This window comes from Marmota flaviventris, chromosome 5 (assembly GCF_047511675.1).
Source record: "Marmota flaviventris isolate mMarFla1 chromosome 5, mMarFla1.hap1, whole genome shotgun sequence".
Classification (NCBI taxonomy): Eukaryota; Metazoa; Chordata; class Mammalia; order Rodentia; family Sciuridae; genus Marmota; species Marmota flaviventris.
Window position 1 is genome coordinate 38,649,761 of NC_092502.1, and position 14,940 is coordinate 38,664,700.

Sequence of the window (14,940 nt, forward strand, 5' to 3'; positions counted from 1 at the left end):
TCTTACTTTTAGGAGTTACATGTTTACATTTAGGGGTAAGAATTCATAATGTCTATAACGAATTCTCAAATGATTCAACAAATATAATAACAACAACAAAACATTTGAGGCAACTATTTTTAAAATATTAACTGATGATTCTAGATGAAGGATATATGAAATTTCATTGTTCCATACTTATAAGTTGCAGCACGATTTTAAGTTTGACATTTTTCAAAATAAAGTATTTTTAAAAGAAAAGATATGGGAAAATCAGAAAGGGCTAAGCAATATTGCACACTTACGTAAAAATCCCATGGAAATGCAATGTCAGGGCAGTACCCCATGTGTATTTACATTTGTAAGTGACAGAAACCCATTTCCAACTGGTTTATCGCAAAAGGACATTTATTAGCTTAAAGGATTATAAAGTCCAGGAATGAGTCCAGTCAGTCAGGCATTGCTGGATCCACATGTTCAAATGGTATCTTCAGAATGTCTTGCTTTCTTCCTATGTATTCTCTGCTTTCCTCCATATTCATCCCAGGATCAAGCAGTTTTGCCATTTCTGGTGAAAAGAAGATAGCATGTCCAGGCTTATATTTTATCCTGCCAGCAACTCCATTAAAATAAGTCAATAAAATCATGATTTGTTTAACAACTCCAAACAATTTGTTTAACAACTCCAAACAACTCCAAACAATTGTTTCATTGACTTTGGTCTTACATTTACAGGAGGAAAGGAATGCAAAGTTCCTTGTTTTTCAAGAGACAAAGTCAAGTAAAACAGAATCACATTCCATTAAAATGGGTCTCCCTTCCGTTCCCATTACCCAGTTAATCAGTTTTCCCCAGAGACAGCATTGCTGACATATTTTTTTTTAATTTTGTTTATTTATTTTTATGTGGTGCTGAGAATAGAACCCAGTGCCTCACATGTGTGAGGCAACACTTTGCCACTGAGCCACAACCTGAGGATTTGACAATCCTCCAGAGAAATCCTTCTACTATAGATGTGTGGGTGCACATACTCAGAGATGGTAACATAGTGTACATACTGTTGTGTACCTTACTTTTTTCTTGAAACATAAATCCTGGGAGTTGTGTCATGACAAAACATGTAGAAATGTATATCTCCCTTATTTTTTAATGGAGGCACAGGATTGCAAACATGAATATACTGTAAAAGTCTTTTTCATTTCATTCAACAAATTCTCATAACAGATACCTGGAAATTTAACATATTATTTATGAAGCATTTGGATTATTTTTCTCCAAAATCATGTAATTGCCCATTATGTTGCCCTCCCCAAACTATATTATAGACTCCTCCTGCAATTTATCCCTATATGATTTGAGACTGCTCCACTCAGAAAAATTTGTGAGTCCTGCAAATGTATAGATGTTAATACCAATTCACTTGTACCAATCGTTTGTGAATGTATTCAGTGCTTTCAGACTCTTCTAAACATGTAAAGTTGGTTTTTCCATGTTTATTTCCCCAATTAATATTTTTTATTCTAATTTCATAATGAAGGCAGAATATACTGTTACTTTATGTTTGAATTAAAATGACACACATTTGAAGTAGTGTCACTAGTTATTACTTAAAATATTAGTAAAGTCTCACTATGTGTAGAAAACAGAAGTAATGCAACTCCTACTCCACCCCAAAGAAAGAGATCTTTCAAAAATTGCATATTTTTAAAATTCACAAGCCAGGTGAATTGTATACTGTGATTACATAGTTATCCAATAAGGACATCCTTCAGCTGATAAAAATTATTGTTGCTATTATTTATATGCACTCTCAAGAGAGTGAGCCATCTCTAAGCAGAGAACAACAAAGGAGACAATGCTGTCTCCAAATATTTTTTGTTACCAGGAGAACTGAGGACTACCTTCTGCACTCTTTGCCAATCAGGTGTTCATCTCCTCCTTCACATTGGGCAAGAAAAATGAGATGACGTATCCACACAGACTGCACAAAAATGTTCACAGAAGCATTACTGGGCAGTGAAGGTGGGGGTAGTTTCTGAGCTAAACTGGTCCTTTCTGTCTGTTGTAGGTAGACTCTTTAGGTTCTTTTCTGTTTGTTTTTGTTTTTTTTTACCATCAATATAGTTTGCTGATGTTGAGAAGGGGTGTGTGTGTGTGTGTGTGTGTGTGTGTGTGTTTACCATATATTGCTCATTTCATTACATAATTGAGGGAGAAAAGTTGCTATAAGCAGTTTCATTAGAAACTCCCCAGTTTTTGCCAAGCCACTGGCAGCAGAGGCATCTACCTCTAGGTAGATGAGAGAGAATATAAGTACCTGAGCCCCAAGAGACTCCGCAATGTGGTGTTCTCCGCAATGTGTTGGTCCCTGGTTCCAGAAGACTGGACACTAACATACCTCAATTAGCAGCAAGTCCAAACTCTTCCTGAAATTACTGGCAATAAGGTGTGATAACGAGAGTCAGCACTCACATGTGCACTGACATGGAACTTCAAAAATTAAGATGAATGCCCCCCAAAAAAGAACAAAATATTTGAGCAAAACTCTTAACACCAAAAGTGATAAACCCTATACTCTACAAGAGAGAGGAGTAACATTTAAGAAAATGGACAAACAACATGACCTGATTCTTCTCTTCCCCCAAGTGAGGGAGAAGAAACTGACTCAGACTGTCTTACACTTGGGCCCAGTTTTAAAATTCATAAGCCAAGAATTTGCCTCTTTTGTATTCACATTCTATTATGCCATCTCCCTTAAGGAGAGGGATGATTCAATCTAGTTCTGAATGAAGTCAGAGCCACATATTGGATAAAAACACAAGGACTTAAAACATCAAAATATTTTCCCAGTACACCAAACAAAGGATATGTTGTATGTGTTACAATATTAATGTAACAGTAAAATAAGATGAAAAGCACAAAAAGGATAAATAGTAATGTTTTATATCAATAAAATAACTATTAACAAAGAATTATTGAATTTTTTATATATCTCACAGCAGAATTATTATAGAAATATCAGATTTACAGGATGATGAAATAAAATTGCATTAGAACAACTTTTCTCCTTCACTATCTAATGAACAATATATGGTAAACACACACACACATACACACACACACACACCCTTCTCAACCTCAGTAAACTAGATTTGGTGGTCAAGAAAGAAGCAGAAGTCATATATAACAAATTAGAATAAAAAATAAAAGAAAAAGAAAAAAGAAAGATCCAGAAGAGTCTCTACCAAATAGATCCAATTTAGCTCAGAAACTACCCCCAACCTCATCACCTGCAGCCTTATTGGTGAATTAACAAAAACCTGAAAATTCTTGCTAATGTCATCAAACTTGGAGTGATCTAACCTAAATGGGAACTCTTATTTTTTAATCTCTTCTGACTAAGAAGTAATACTTATGGCTCCTAGAGAAGAATGTGGAAGGTAAAAAATGAAATTGACTCATAAACAAAAGGGAAATTTACAGATCTACCCATTAAAAATGAAAAAGTGTTCCCCAAAAGAGGAAAATCAAATGAAAAATAAACTTTCAAAATACATCATTTCAAAACCACCAATTGAAGGCCACCAGAAACAATATCTATAGTAAAATATAGTTGATTTACCTCTTGTAGGGAGCATCTGCCATAGACATGCTGGGGCATGCTGCACTCACTAAGTTGCTGGCTCTAAGGAACAGCAGCCACAGACATGCTTAGTCATGACTGGACACAATTGATAAGGACCATCATCTAGAGACAGAACAACACTGGAGTGTGATAATAATGAGCACAACTTGGAACTGTATGTAAACTGCTTGTCCTGTGACATCAAAGAGCTTTGCTCTGAGGACATCAATAAGACTGGCCACCTTGCTGTCAGTCCCCAGACCAACCCACCATTCCTTGACATTCCACCTTCCGCTGGAGAGAACCACCAGAAAATGACAACTTCAGCTCTTCGGCTAAGAGAAGTCGCATGGCATCAGAGGTACTTTAGGGCTTGTGGTTTCCCTAGGATTGTGTGATTTGCTGCTTGTTGTATTTAATTGGTATACATTAATTGGGGTGCTCCAGCATAACCAACACTTTTTGCATTAATTGTTTGTGTTTGATGATTGGTGTGATTGAATATATGCTTGCATTTAAAGACAATCTGCTTCCAAGTAATTATTAAGTACTCCAGAGGCTGAGCAAGAGGACACTGGAAGCGGCTGCTCACAGGATTTGGCTTGTGTGCTGGATTATTCCAAGAAAAGTTAAAGAACTAGGGATTAGTTGGGATGGAAAGTTGTCAATAAACTGGGCTAATTCAGTGGCTGGATATTTTAGTAATTTCAATCTAAGAGGTCAGAGGATTAAAGCAAGCCTAAAATTGTCATTGCTTTTACCAACTCAGTCACTTGGTTCAGTCAGAAGTGGAAGATGTTTTATTGTTCATGTAGTTTCCAAGTGGTTTTGTCTCTACGTCATTCCAAACATGGTCACCGAGTGGCCTTTCTACATCTTTATATTCTAGAAACTATTCTTTATGTTCATTTATGAGGGAGATGTAGAAGGGTGTAGGCAGCCAGGGCAAGACGGTGAGGAAGTTGGGGACAGGGCCAGAACAAAGAAGCATGGAGAGGGTCTTCTAAGGAGGTCAACTTCCTGCTTAAAGAATGTGCTTGTGGACACAGGAGGGGATCCAATCAGACAGACATTTCCATATTTGTACTCCTAAGTGGGGGATACAATAGAAAAATTAGAACAGATGCCTGGACACTGGGGCCCCAATCCATAATAGTGAGGAAAGCATGGACAGAAGGGGGATAAAGAAGAAAGTCCAGAGACCTTAAAAAGAACAAGTCAAAATTTCCCCACCAGATTCCCAGCTCTGGGTCCCCTTCCCTTTGAAGAAGACTGTTTCTGACGCTTTTGCAATAAACCTGCTGCTTGCTTGCTACCTATGTGTTTTATTCTTCAATTCTTTGCTGAAGGGAGACAAGGACCCCAGCACCCCTAGGTGGTAACATTTAGAAACACTGTGGCCTGGCAGCCACCTGCCAAAAAAGGAAGCTTGACCTCATCTCAAGATAGTCAGCTTCACTGGTGGTAAAGTAAATGCAAATTACAGCAACAAATGCCTTTTTGCAAACATGATATTGACAAAAATTAAACAGCACTAACACCCAGCACTAGAGGAAATATATGAGTTTTCTCATACACTAAAGATATAAGTGAACACATGCCTTACATGGTGGTCATCAAACAGTTTTTAAACATTATTTTTTGGAGTCAGGCATAATAGCTCAAAACAATTCTTTTTTATTCTGAAGAATTTCAAATATTTACAAAAGAAGACAATGGCCAGGTGTATTGCAGCTTGGGAGGCTGAGGCAGAAAGATCGTGAGTTCAAAGCCTGCCTTAGCAAAACCCAGGTACTAAGCAATGCTGCAGTCTGGCTGGGCACAAATCATGAGCCACTGAAGCAGGAACAAACTTTATTTCTGAACTCCACCAGCACACTCCACACACGCTCCCCGGGAAATCTCCCTAAGGCCACGCGGCTCCTCCAGGAACCACATACCAACCGGAAATCCCGCCTCCGGCACTTCCCCAACCAATGGAAACTCTCCAGGAATCCTTGCGAGAACTCCAAAGTAGCGAGAACTCCAAAGTAGCTTGGGGTTAGGGACTTTATTGGAGCAGGCTCAGAGATTAGAGCCAGGTGGGTCCTAACAACGAAAGGTTGAGTTGGTATAAGGGAGTGGTGAGCCTTTCTCAGAAAGGCCCTTGGGTGGGAAAGCAATACTGTTTCTTAAAATGGTGGCTGTCACTTAAGATGGTCATCCAGCAAGGACCTTACAGATATACTGGCAAGACTTGTTTAAGTAAAAAATGTTCTCCTAACATTATAGAAATAAATAAGCAAAATCCTAGAAACAACCAAAATATTTATCATAGTGAACTGGTTAAATAAATTGTGGCATACACTAACCAATGGCTTTTTTAATGCAGCCATTAAAAAGAGAAAGAACCTGATCTAAACATTATATAACATATACATGTATTAAAATATTACATGGTACCCCATTAATATGTACAACTTTTATGTTCTTATGTAACCGTTAAAATAAATTAAAAATAAGATAAATGTGCAAAGGCTGTTTTGCATTGCAGTTAGGAAATAATCCCAAAGATACATCAAGTGAAAAAAATAAGTAAATGCTTGCATAGAGTGTGATCTTTCCTTTTTGTCAAAAACAAACAAAAGTAGAAAGAAATAAGAATATGCATTAATTTTATACATTTTGAAGGACTCACAAAAAACTAATAAAATTATTTAATCATAAGGAGAAAAATTAGAAAAGGGAGAGTGGCATTCAACTTTCACTTTTCATTTTGTAACTTTTTAAAGCAAGAATTTTCTAATTTTGGGCTGGGATTATGGCTCAGCAGTAGAACGCTCATTTAACACATGTGAGGCCCTGGGTTCAATCCTTAGCATCACATAAAAACAAATAAATAAAATAAATACTTCTAAAAAAATAAATAGATAAATAAATAAAATACTTCTAAAAAATTTTAAAAAGTTTTAAAACAAGAATTTTCTAATTTCATAGATGTGTGTTTCTTAACTTTACAAACTGTTCAATTTGGGATGTCAGGGAAGGAAGAATGTACTATACTTTTGTGTTTGCTTCTCTGTGCTATTCTCTACAATATGAAGAGCAAATGCCAGGTTATTTTTTAAATTTCATAGGAACCAATAAAATGGATAATGTAGTTAATATAGATCCATATTCACTAACACAGTAAACCATAAGGACATATTAATTTAAGAAATCCAAGCAACACAATATGCATACTATGACCCAATTTATGTAAAATTGTGTTTGCATATGTGGAGATATGTGGAAAGAAATAATTAAATTTGAGGGGATTACATATTCTGCTTTGTAACCATTCTGATTGCTTCAATTTTCCTCAAATGAGAATGTATCATCTTTGAACATAAGGTATAAAACAAAAACTTTTCAAAGACTTCGACACCTACTTGATTTCTCAGCAAATCAAAATCTGTGATATAAGCAGGGGGAAAGGATAAGAAAATTATTTAAATAAAGTTATCTTAACTGAGAGGTTGCCTGGTAAACCAATCCAGTAGAAAAGTCAGGGGTATCCTTAAACTGGGAGATTATACACCTGGAATTCAGCATGAGGGACAGAGTGTTCCCTAGGGCAGGGGAGAAACCGAGCTCTCCACCTTCAACATAAACAAAGTGGGTCTGCAGGCACTGACCCTGCCATGTATTGAAAAAAAGAAAAATGAAAGAAAAAAATAACCTTTTAAGAATCATAACCACTAAAAAAAAAATCCCTATTAATAAGGTTGGAAGCTTATTGCTTATAACATTTTTATTGCAAATGAGGGTTTCAAATACTTAAATACTAAAACAGATATGTTCTTGGATAAAGCTTGAAATGTGTGCCATTTTAATAAGTGCATATGAATTCAGTAAATACACAGAAAAGGTTCTGGAGGAATAAACACAGAAGCACTGAAGAGGAAGAACTGGACATTAGGATTGGGGAGATGGACAAAGGGACCTTTACCTTTGTCTATAATGTGTTTAATTTTTTATGAAAGGAAAATATTCACATATCATTTTTATTGTGGTAAAATATGCATAAGAAATTTTCCATTATATCTATTTTTAAGTATACAATTTAGTGACACTAGTACATAGACAATGTTGTATAACTATCACCACTATTCATTTCCATAATGTTCTATCATCTCAAACAAAAACTCTGCTTGCATTAGACAATTCTCCATTCTCCCCTCCTAGAACTCCTAGGCACCTCTACTCTATTTTTGTCTCTATGAATTTGCCTGTTCCAAGTATCTCATATAAGTGGAATCATTCAATATTTGTCCTTTTGTGTTTGGCTTATTTCACTTATCACAATGTTTTCAAGGTTCATCCACATTGTGACACATATCGGTATTTCACTCTTTTTCATGCTGGAATATCTATTGTATGAGTATATACCTCATTTAAGATAAAATCCATCTGCTGATAGACATTTGAGTAATTTCTACCTTTTGTTTATTATAAGAATTGCTGCTGTGAAGATCAGCAAACCATTATCTGACCAAGTCTCTGCTTTCAATTATCTGGGGCAGATGTCAGGGAGTAAAATTGGGGGATCATATGATGATTTAATGTCTAACTTTTTGAAAAAATGACAAACTGTTTTCCATATTTGCTACACCATTTTACATTCCCACCAACAATGTACCACATTCTTGCAAATACTTGATTTCTGTTTTTAAAAAATAACTGCCTCAATGGGTGTGAAATAGTATCCCATTATCGTTTTATTCTTTGCTTGCTTTGGTTTTTGGTACTGGAGATGGAACCCAGGGTCTCTTTACCACTGAATTAAGTTGCTGAGGGTCTCACTAAGTTGCCAAGGCTGGCCTTGATCTTGCAATCTTCCTGCCTCAGTCCCTTGAGTTGCCACAGGCGCCCAGCCTCATTATGGTATTGATTTGCATTTTCACATGTTTTCATGTACAATTTTTAAATTAAAAATTAATTATCATAAAAAGTAAAGATGTAGAATTATTTTTCTTCATTCATAAAACAGGGATACCTCCTTAAGTGCTAAGCTCTGTGAGAAAAGAGATAATGACTGCTCTGTTCACTGCTTTATCTCTGGCCCCTAGCATGGTGCCTGGCATCTAGCAGACACTCAATAAGTGCATAAAAGACTACATTAGCTTCTTAATTTATATAGTATTATTATATGATTTCAAGCAGGTAAGTCTAAGAAGAAGTACCACCTTAAAACACACACACACTATATTTCTGAAAAGGGAACCATCATTTTGGAATCAAGGGAAAACAGCATGTTTCAGGACAAACCCAGGATAGCCAAGAAAATTTAGATGACTGCTGCAGTCTGGCTGGGCACAAAATAACCGAGCCGCCACGAGGCACTTGTAGGTTCAAACAGGAACTACTTTATTGCCCAAACTCTCACCGGCACTCCACACACTCTCCCCAGGAACTCTCTCCACTCTCAACCCGGCTCCCGGAGAACTCAACGGGCGCCCACCGGATAGCAGAGGTCCGTATACAACTGAACACACAGCCTATTTCAATCCAGCATCATCCAGTCACAACAATTATACACAGCTTAACTTAATTATCATCATCTTAATGGCTCGCTGGTCACCTCTCAACCACTCCTTCTGGTAAAATGCCAGGTGCCATTCTGGCTCGGCTATGGCTCTCAACAGATGACATTACTTACAATGTTAAGGAAAGCCACTTCAGGGCCAGTATTCATCATATCTGGATTACTAAGTAAAGACAAGGTGCTTTTCAGGTGTTCTCATATGACACTGTCAGACCTGTGTTTCATGAGTTTCAGACCCAATAGCTGATGAGAAAGATACTCACAATCAGAACCCAGTTGTACCCCTAAAATATTACTATTTTTACTCTTGAAAATCCTTTATTAATATTAATCATTTTATCATAAATTCTACAATAAAAATGGGTATTTGAAATTTTCCAAGTATCTAATAAATCCATGGATGACTATTATTGATCGTAGATCGAAACCATCCATTATCTCTCTCCAGCTGAAGATAGGACCGTTCAGCTTGTTCCTGACTCCTTTCCCACAACTTAAGGTGCAACAAATTATTCTTTACTCCTCTCCCCAACTTGAGAACCTGTCTGAATTCACCGAATCATTGTCCTGACTGAGACTCTGATGTCCCTGGGGATGAAAGAAAAGAGGAGAGAGATGGTTGGTGCTAAAAGAGGAATTTCAGGATGGGAGATATCTGCATTACCTTTCTGCTTTAATTATAAATGTTAAGCTCTACATGTGTGCTTCAATTGGCTGGCACACAAAATGGTTGAGGCCTAAGGTTCTTGCTGGCATTCCTCAAGAAGTTCTTCCAGATGAGGTTCCCTCAACAACAAAATGCTATATGTTAGATTGTAACTTATGATGCAGGTGTGCAGGAAAAAGAAGTTGAGCCTGAAATCTCCTAGTTTAGAGAGTGCTCAAGGGAAGCCCACAGAAAACAGCAATATGCACAATGTGTAATAGAGCTGACACCTGGACACCTGACACAGTGGAAGAACTATTACTGAAGTAGCAACAAATAGAAGAGAGAACAGCCAATTCTTTATGGACAGTCTTGCAGAGATCATTCCTTCCCTTTCTTCATCCTCAGTTGGAAAGAGAAAGAGTTCAGAGAAGAGTGACATCATCACCTTCTTCCCCAAAAGCTGTTGTTGCCACATGCTCATCTGCACCAGGAAAACAGGAAGAGCTATGAATTAAACAGGAGGTTAAATATTTTAAATGGTCAGGCTCTAAATTTTAATACTTGGAATGAGATTGTATTTATTAATTATCAAAAGTGACTGCAAAATGGGTCTGGAGTTTGGATGCTCATAAGGGAATGCACTATCCAGAGAGCAAGAGGATTTCTAGACAATGGTAATGGTTATTGGGAAAAAATAAAACCATTTCATATTTGCGATTCACAATTTGAGTCTTTTCACACTGGCTACATAATTTGAAATATAAAGATTTCCGGGGCTTGAGTTGTGGCTCAGTGGTAGAGCTCTTGCCTAGCATGTGTGAGGCACTGAGTTGATCCTCAGCACCTCATATAAATAAAGAAGTAAATAAAATAAAGATCCATCAACAACTAATAAAAGTATTGAAAAAAGATTCCCTAGTTTATTGTTCATCTACCCATTAAACAATAAGCACTGTGAGACCAAGGACCAAGTCTATCTTGTTCGCAATTATATTTCTTGACTGTAGTACAAATGCTCAGTAAGAATTTGGTGAGTAAATATATGATATTTACTCTACATATAATGTATTTACAATATATATTTATAAAACCAAGAAAAATGCATATAAAGTTATATTTGTTTGGAAACTTATACAGTGTTATGGGATAGAATGTTTGTGTTCCCCAAAATTCATATTTTTAAGCCCTAACCCCCTATGAAATGGTCTTTGGAGATATGGGTCTTTGAAAGATAATTAGGATTAAATTAGATAATGAGGGCATGCTCCTAAGGATGGAATTAGTGGCTTTTTACAAGAGGACAAAGGAGAGCTCTTCTTCTCCCTCTGCATAAAAAGGCCACTCGAGGACACAGTGATAGGTTGGCCATCTGCAACCCTCACCAGGAACAGAATTGATTGGCACCTTAATCTTGGACTTCTCAGCCTTCAGAACTGTTGAGAAATAAATTTCTATTGTTTAAGCCACTCAGTCTAAGTATTTTGTTATGGCAGCTAGAACTGACAAAGACAGTATTACTAGGAAATCACTGAAGAGAACATAGCTACATATTTTCTTCAAGATCGCTTTGGTTGAATGTACAGAAAAGAATCAAAAAAATACAAGAGTAGATTCTGGAAGACTATCTAGTCTTCCTATCTAGAAAGCTACTACAATAGACTGGGCCAGAGGTGATCTTAGCTTGGCTAGTATCACTGTAGAAGCCAAAAGAAATGAATGGATGTAAGAGATATTTAAGAGGGGCTGAGCGTGGTGGCATGCCTGCAATCCCAGCAACTCAGGAAGTTGAGTAACAGGATAGCAAGTTTGAGGTCAGCCTAGGAAACTTACTGAGACCACGTCTCAAAATAAAAAATAAAAGGCCTGTGGATGTAGTTCACTGGTAGGATACTTCTGGGTTCAATCACCACACTGTTGTAGGGGACAGAGGTAGAGCACCAAAAATAGCAGGAAACAGTTTTATTTGGCTGCATCAGGTTCAGAGGGTACAGTTTTCACTGTAATCAATTAATCCTCTGAACCCCAAGTTCAGGCTGTTTCAGAATTTTATACCCAGCATGTAAGGGGAGGGGCTCAGAAGTCCCGCAGTCTGCAGAAATTCACATAAAAGCAGCTTTTCCTTTTACTGTTCTGGGCAAGTTAACCCTTCAAGAACTACACCTGAGAAGGGGAGTGCTACTTCTCCCTTTTCTTTCCTCCCCCTGCCAGCTGTTCTCATGGAGCCCAACTGGTAACTTCTCTTGTCTTAGAAATGTAGACATCTCTGTGAGGCTCCAGCTCAAGGCCAGAAGCCTTGTTAAAGTATTTGTCTTTTACTATCACATTTTGCATTTTAAACACACTTCTACAAACTATTATACTGGATAAATATTTGTGAAAAACTAGTAAAGGGGTTTTCAGCACCCGGAATGCTGATTTCTTCCAGGCCGGTGGCCAAGTAAAATAGAGCAACAGGAAAATAGGAAATTTACCTAATTGAACTCTTTTGTAAAGACTCTTAATGCTGATAGTCCTAAAGTCAATTTTGGTGAAGATTTCTGGAGAAGTTTAGTTAAGATTTTCTGTGGAGGAGGGGGTGCCACTACAATACAGAAAGAAAAAAAAAAGAAGAAGAAAGAAAGAGAGAGAGAGAGCAATAGAGAGAGATTTAGGAGCTAAAACAGGTAAGAACTGTTGATGAGGAAAGATAGAAAAGAAGCACAATACTTACTTGAGCAATTGCTGGCTGGTGTTAGCACCACTTAGTGAGACAGGGAAGAGTGAAGGAGAGCAGTAAGGGGTGGTTAGAGGGTGGTTAGAGGCGAGTTCAGTTGCAGACATCTTCAACGTGAGATGCCTAGGAACATCAATAGTCATCTAGATATATACAATTATAGTTTAAGGATAGGTCTGTGCTGGAGATAAACATGGGGGGTTGTTGCCATCAAAATGATCATTGAAGCCATGGGAATTTTTGAGATTATATAAGACGGTAGTGTCTGAAGGGAGCCCATGTCAGAACTCTGAGGAACACAAAGATTTAAGGGGTGATGAATAGAAGAATTGGAGTCAACTAAAAAGACTACAAAGAAGTGATAAGAGAAATGCAGAATCACAGTAATCTAGAGAAGACGGTGTTTCAGGCAGCAGGGAGTTGAGATTTGCAGTGTAGCTCAGTGGTAGAGAGTGAGTTTAGCACACATGAGACCTAGGTTCAATCCCCAGCATTCATACAAAAAGTAGAGTTCAATAATCTAAATGTTTAATGGCATTATTAGGTGAAGTCAACTTAATGTATCCCTTCAGAACCCTTCATCTATTTGACCAGAATATCTGAAATCTATTGATCCTAAAATCCTTATCCACCAGACCAGTGTTTCTCAAAGTGTGGTCACCAGATCACCTGGGAACTTGCTAGAAATGCAAATTTTGGAGACTCATTCCATAAATTCTTTTTGTGTGTGTACTTTTTAAAGCTATTCACCCAGCTACCAATTGAACAACTCTCTACATCTCATAGTTTAAATTCCTGAGATACATGTAATGTTGGTGAAACTGCAACAATTGGAACCATTTAGCAGGATAATTTGGCATCATTTACCAAAACAACAAAAACACTGCTTTTGACCCAATATTTCACTTCTAGGAATTTATCCTACAGGTATATTTGCACATGTACACAAATAAGTGGGGTTTGTCTCCACTACCTCAGTCAGCTGGTGGCCCCTGTAGCCATCAATCAGTAAGAGACTAGATTACCCACTTCAGTCACTCAGGATCTGTCTACCTCATTAATCAGTAAGAGTCTGGGTCACCCACTGTCAGTTGGGGGCCCCTCTACTCCGTCAGTTGGAAGCCAGCCTCTCCTTCAGTCAGTCAGGGCACACTCTACCCCGTCAGTGAGTCTAGTAAGTCACAGATCAGGTCACCCACCTTCAAGGGACCCCTCTCCCTGTCAGTTAAGCCCTCTTCTCAGAAAGGGCAGTTCACACCTCCACCGGGCAGGGGCTGATCACACCTCTCTTCGCACTTTCAAAGGGAAGCAGCTGGCTCAGCCCCGCAGCCTCAGCACCTCGCACATCCGCCCCCAACACCAGCCCAAGCCAGCTGCAACTCGTTTTCTTTTTTCTTTTTTTTTCTCCTCGAGAAGGGAGGAAGGGTGCTGCCGCCTAGCACAAAGATCATGGCCCTGACCCAGTCTCCCGCCGCCCGCCGATGGGCGGGGCTCCGAGAAGTGGGCGGGGCGTGTGTTGCTAGGGCGGGACTAGGGACGGAAAGGGGCGGGGCAGGCGGGGGATATCCCGGGTTGCCGCCGCCACGGTCGCTTCAGCAGCGGGAACCGAAGTCACCGCTGCCTCCGCCGCCTGGGTCGCCGACCGCTCGCGCTCTGGCTTGGCCGGGACCCGTAGCAATGGAGGACTTTATCGTGATCTCGGACGACAGCGGCTCCGAGAGCTCCGGGGGAACCCGCTCGGGCCGGGCGCGGCGATTCCGCCGGGCCCTGTCCCGGACCTCTGGCGCGCTGCCCCGCCGGACAGTGGTGAGTGTGCGAGCCGCTGTTCGCCGAGCCCCGTAGTGGCCCGAGCATCGCCGCAGCTCGGGCCTCGCATCGTCGGAACCCTCGGCCGGCCTGCTGCCCTCTGTGCCCCAGCCCCCCGCCGCTCGGCGCCTCACAGCTGCAGCCGCTTCCCGCCTTCCCCGCCTCGGGCCTCGAGGAGCGCGGCGGGGCCGGGCCGGGCCGGGCCGGAGTGGCCAGGCCTCCTGGCTCAGCGCTGAAAGCCGAGTGGGCTATGGCTGGAGAGCGACGGGCGGCCGAGCACATGGACTACGTCCTGGCGCTCCTGGTGCTGGGGTTGCCAGAGCCGGTGGCAGGCGGCGGTCTTAGGCCATCCTGGCCGCGGACGTCCACGGAAATTTGGCGGGGAGTAAATTTGGTGGAGGTCCTGGCCAGGCCCCGGCTACGATCCAGACCTCGAGGCAGGGACGCGGGAGCGCGTAATTGTTTGGCTTGTGGTGGGCACAGATGTGTGCAGGGAGGTAACAGGAGCCCAGGCTGGGAGGGAGGGAAGTACGGGCCTGGGCCAGATGGTGGCCGCACTCCAGGGCCTGGCCGCGAAGCAAGGGGCCCGATTTTGGAGTTGT

At 40.0% G+C, this 14,940-nt stretch overlaps 1 protein-coding gene and 1 long non-coding RNA gene across 5 annotated transcripts in view; one reads left to right on the forward strand and one right to left on the reverse strand.

Moving 5' to 3' along the window:
* Window positions 1–369: 369 nt before the first annotated feature.
* Window positions 370–3,710, reverse strand: LOC114097233 (uncharacterized). Its single transcript, XR_003583560.2, has 2 exons — window positions 3,602–3,710; window positions 370–547 (listed from the first exon to the last, which is right to left on the reverse strand). It is a non-coding gene; the product is annotated as an uncharacterized lncRNA (long non-coding RNA).
* Window positions 3,711–3,789: 79 nt separating this feature from the next.
* Window positions 3,790–14,940, forward strand: part of Simc1 (SUMO interacting motifs containing 1) — a 96,506-nt gene continuing 85,355 nt past the window's right edge. For 2 of the 4 annotated variants that reach the window (XM_027941010.2, XM_027941011.2), the window contains exon 1: window positions 3,790–3,965. In XM_027941010.2, coding sequence (XP_027796811.2) covers window positions 3,954–3,965 — 12 coding nt within the window. In that variant the 5' untranslated portion in view covers window positions 3,790–3,953. Of the gene's footprint in view, window positions 3,966–14,102; window positions 14,339–14,940 lie in introns of those variants that run through there. The other 2 variants (XR_003583553.3, XM_027941009.2) reach the window with 1 other exon arrangement.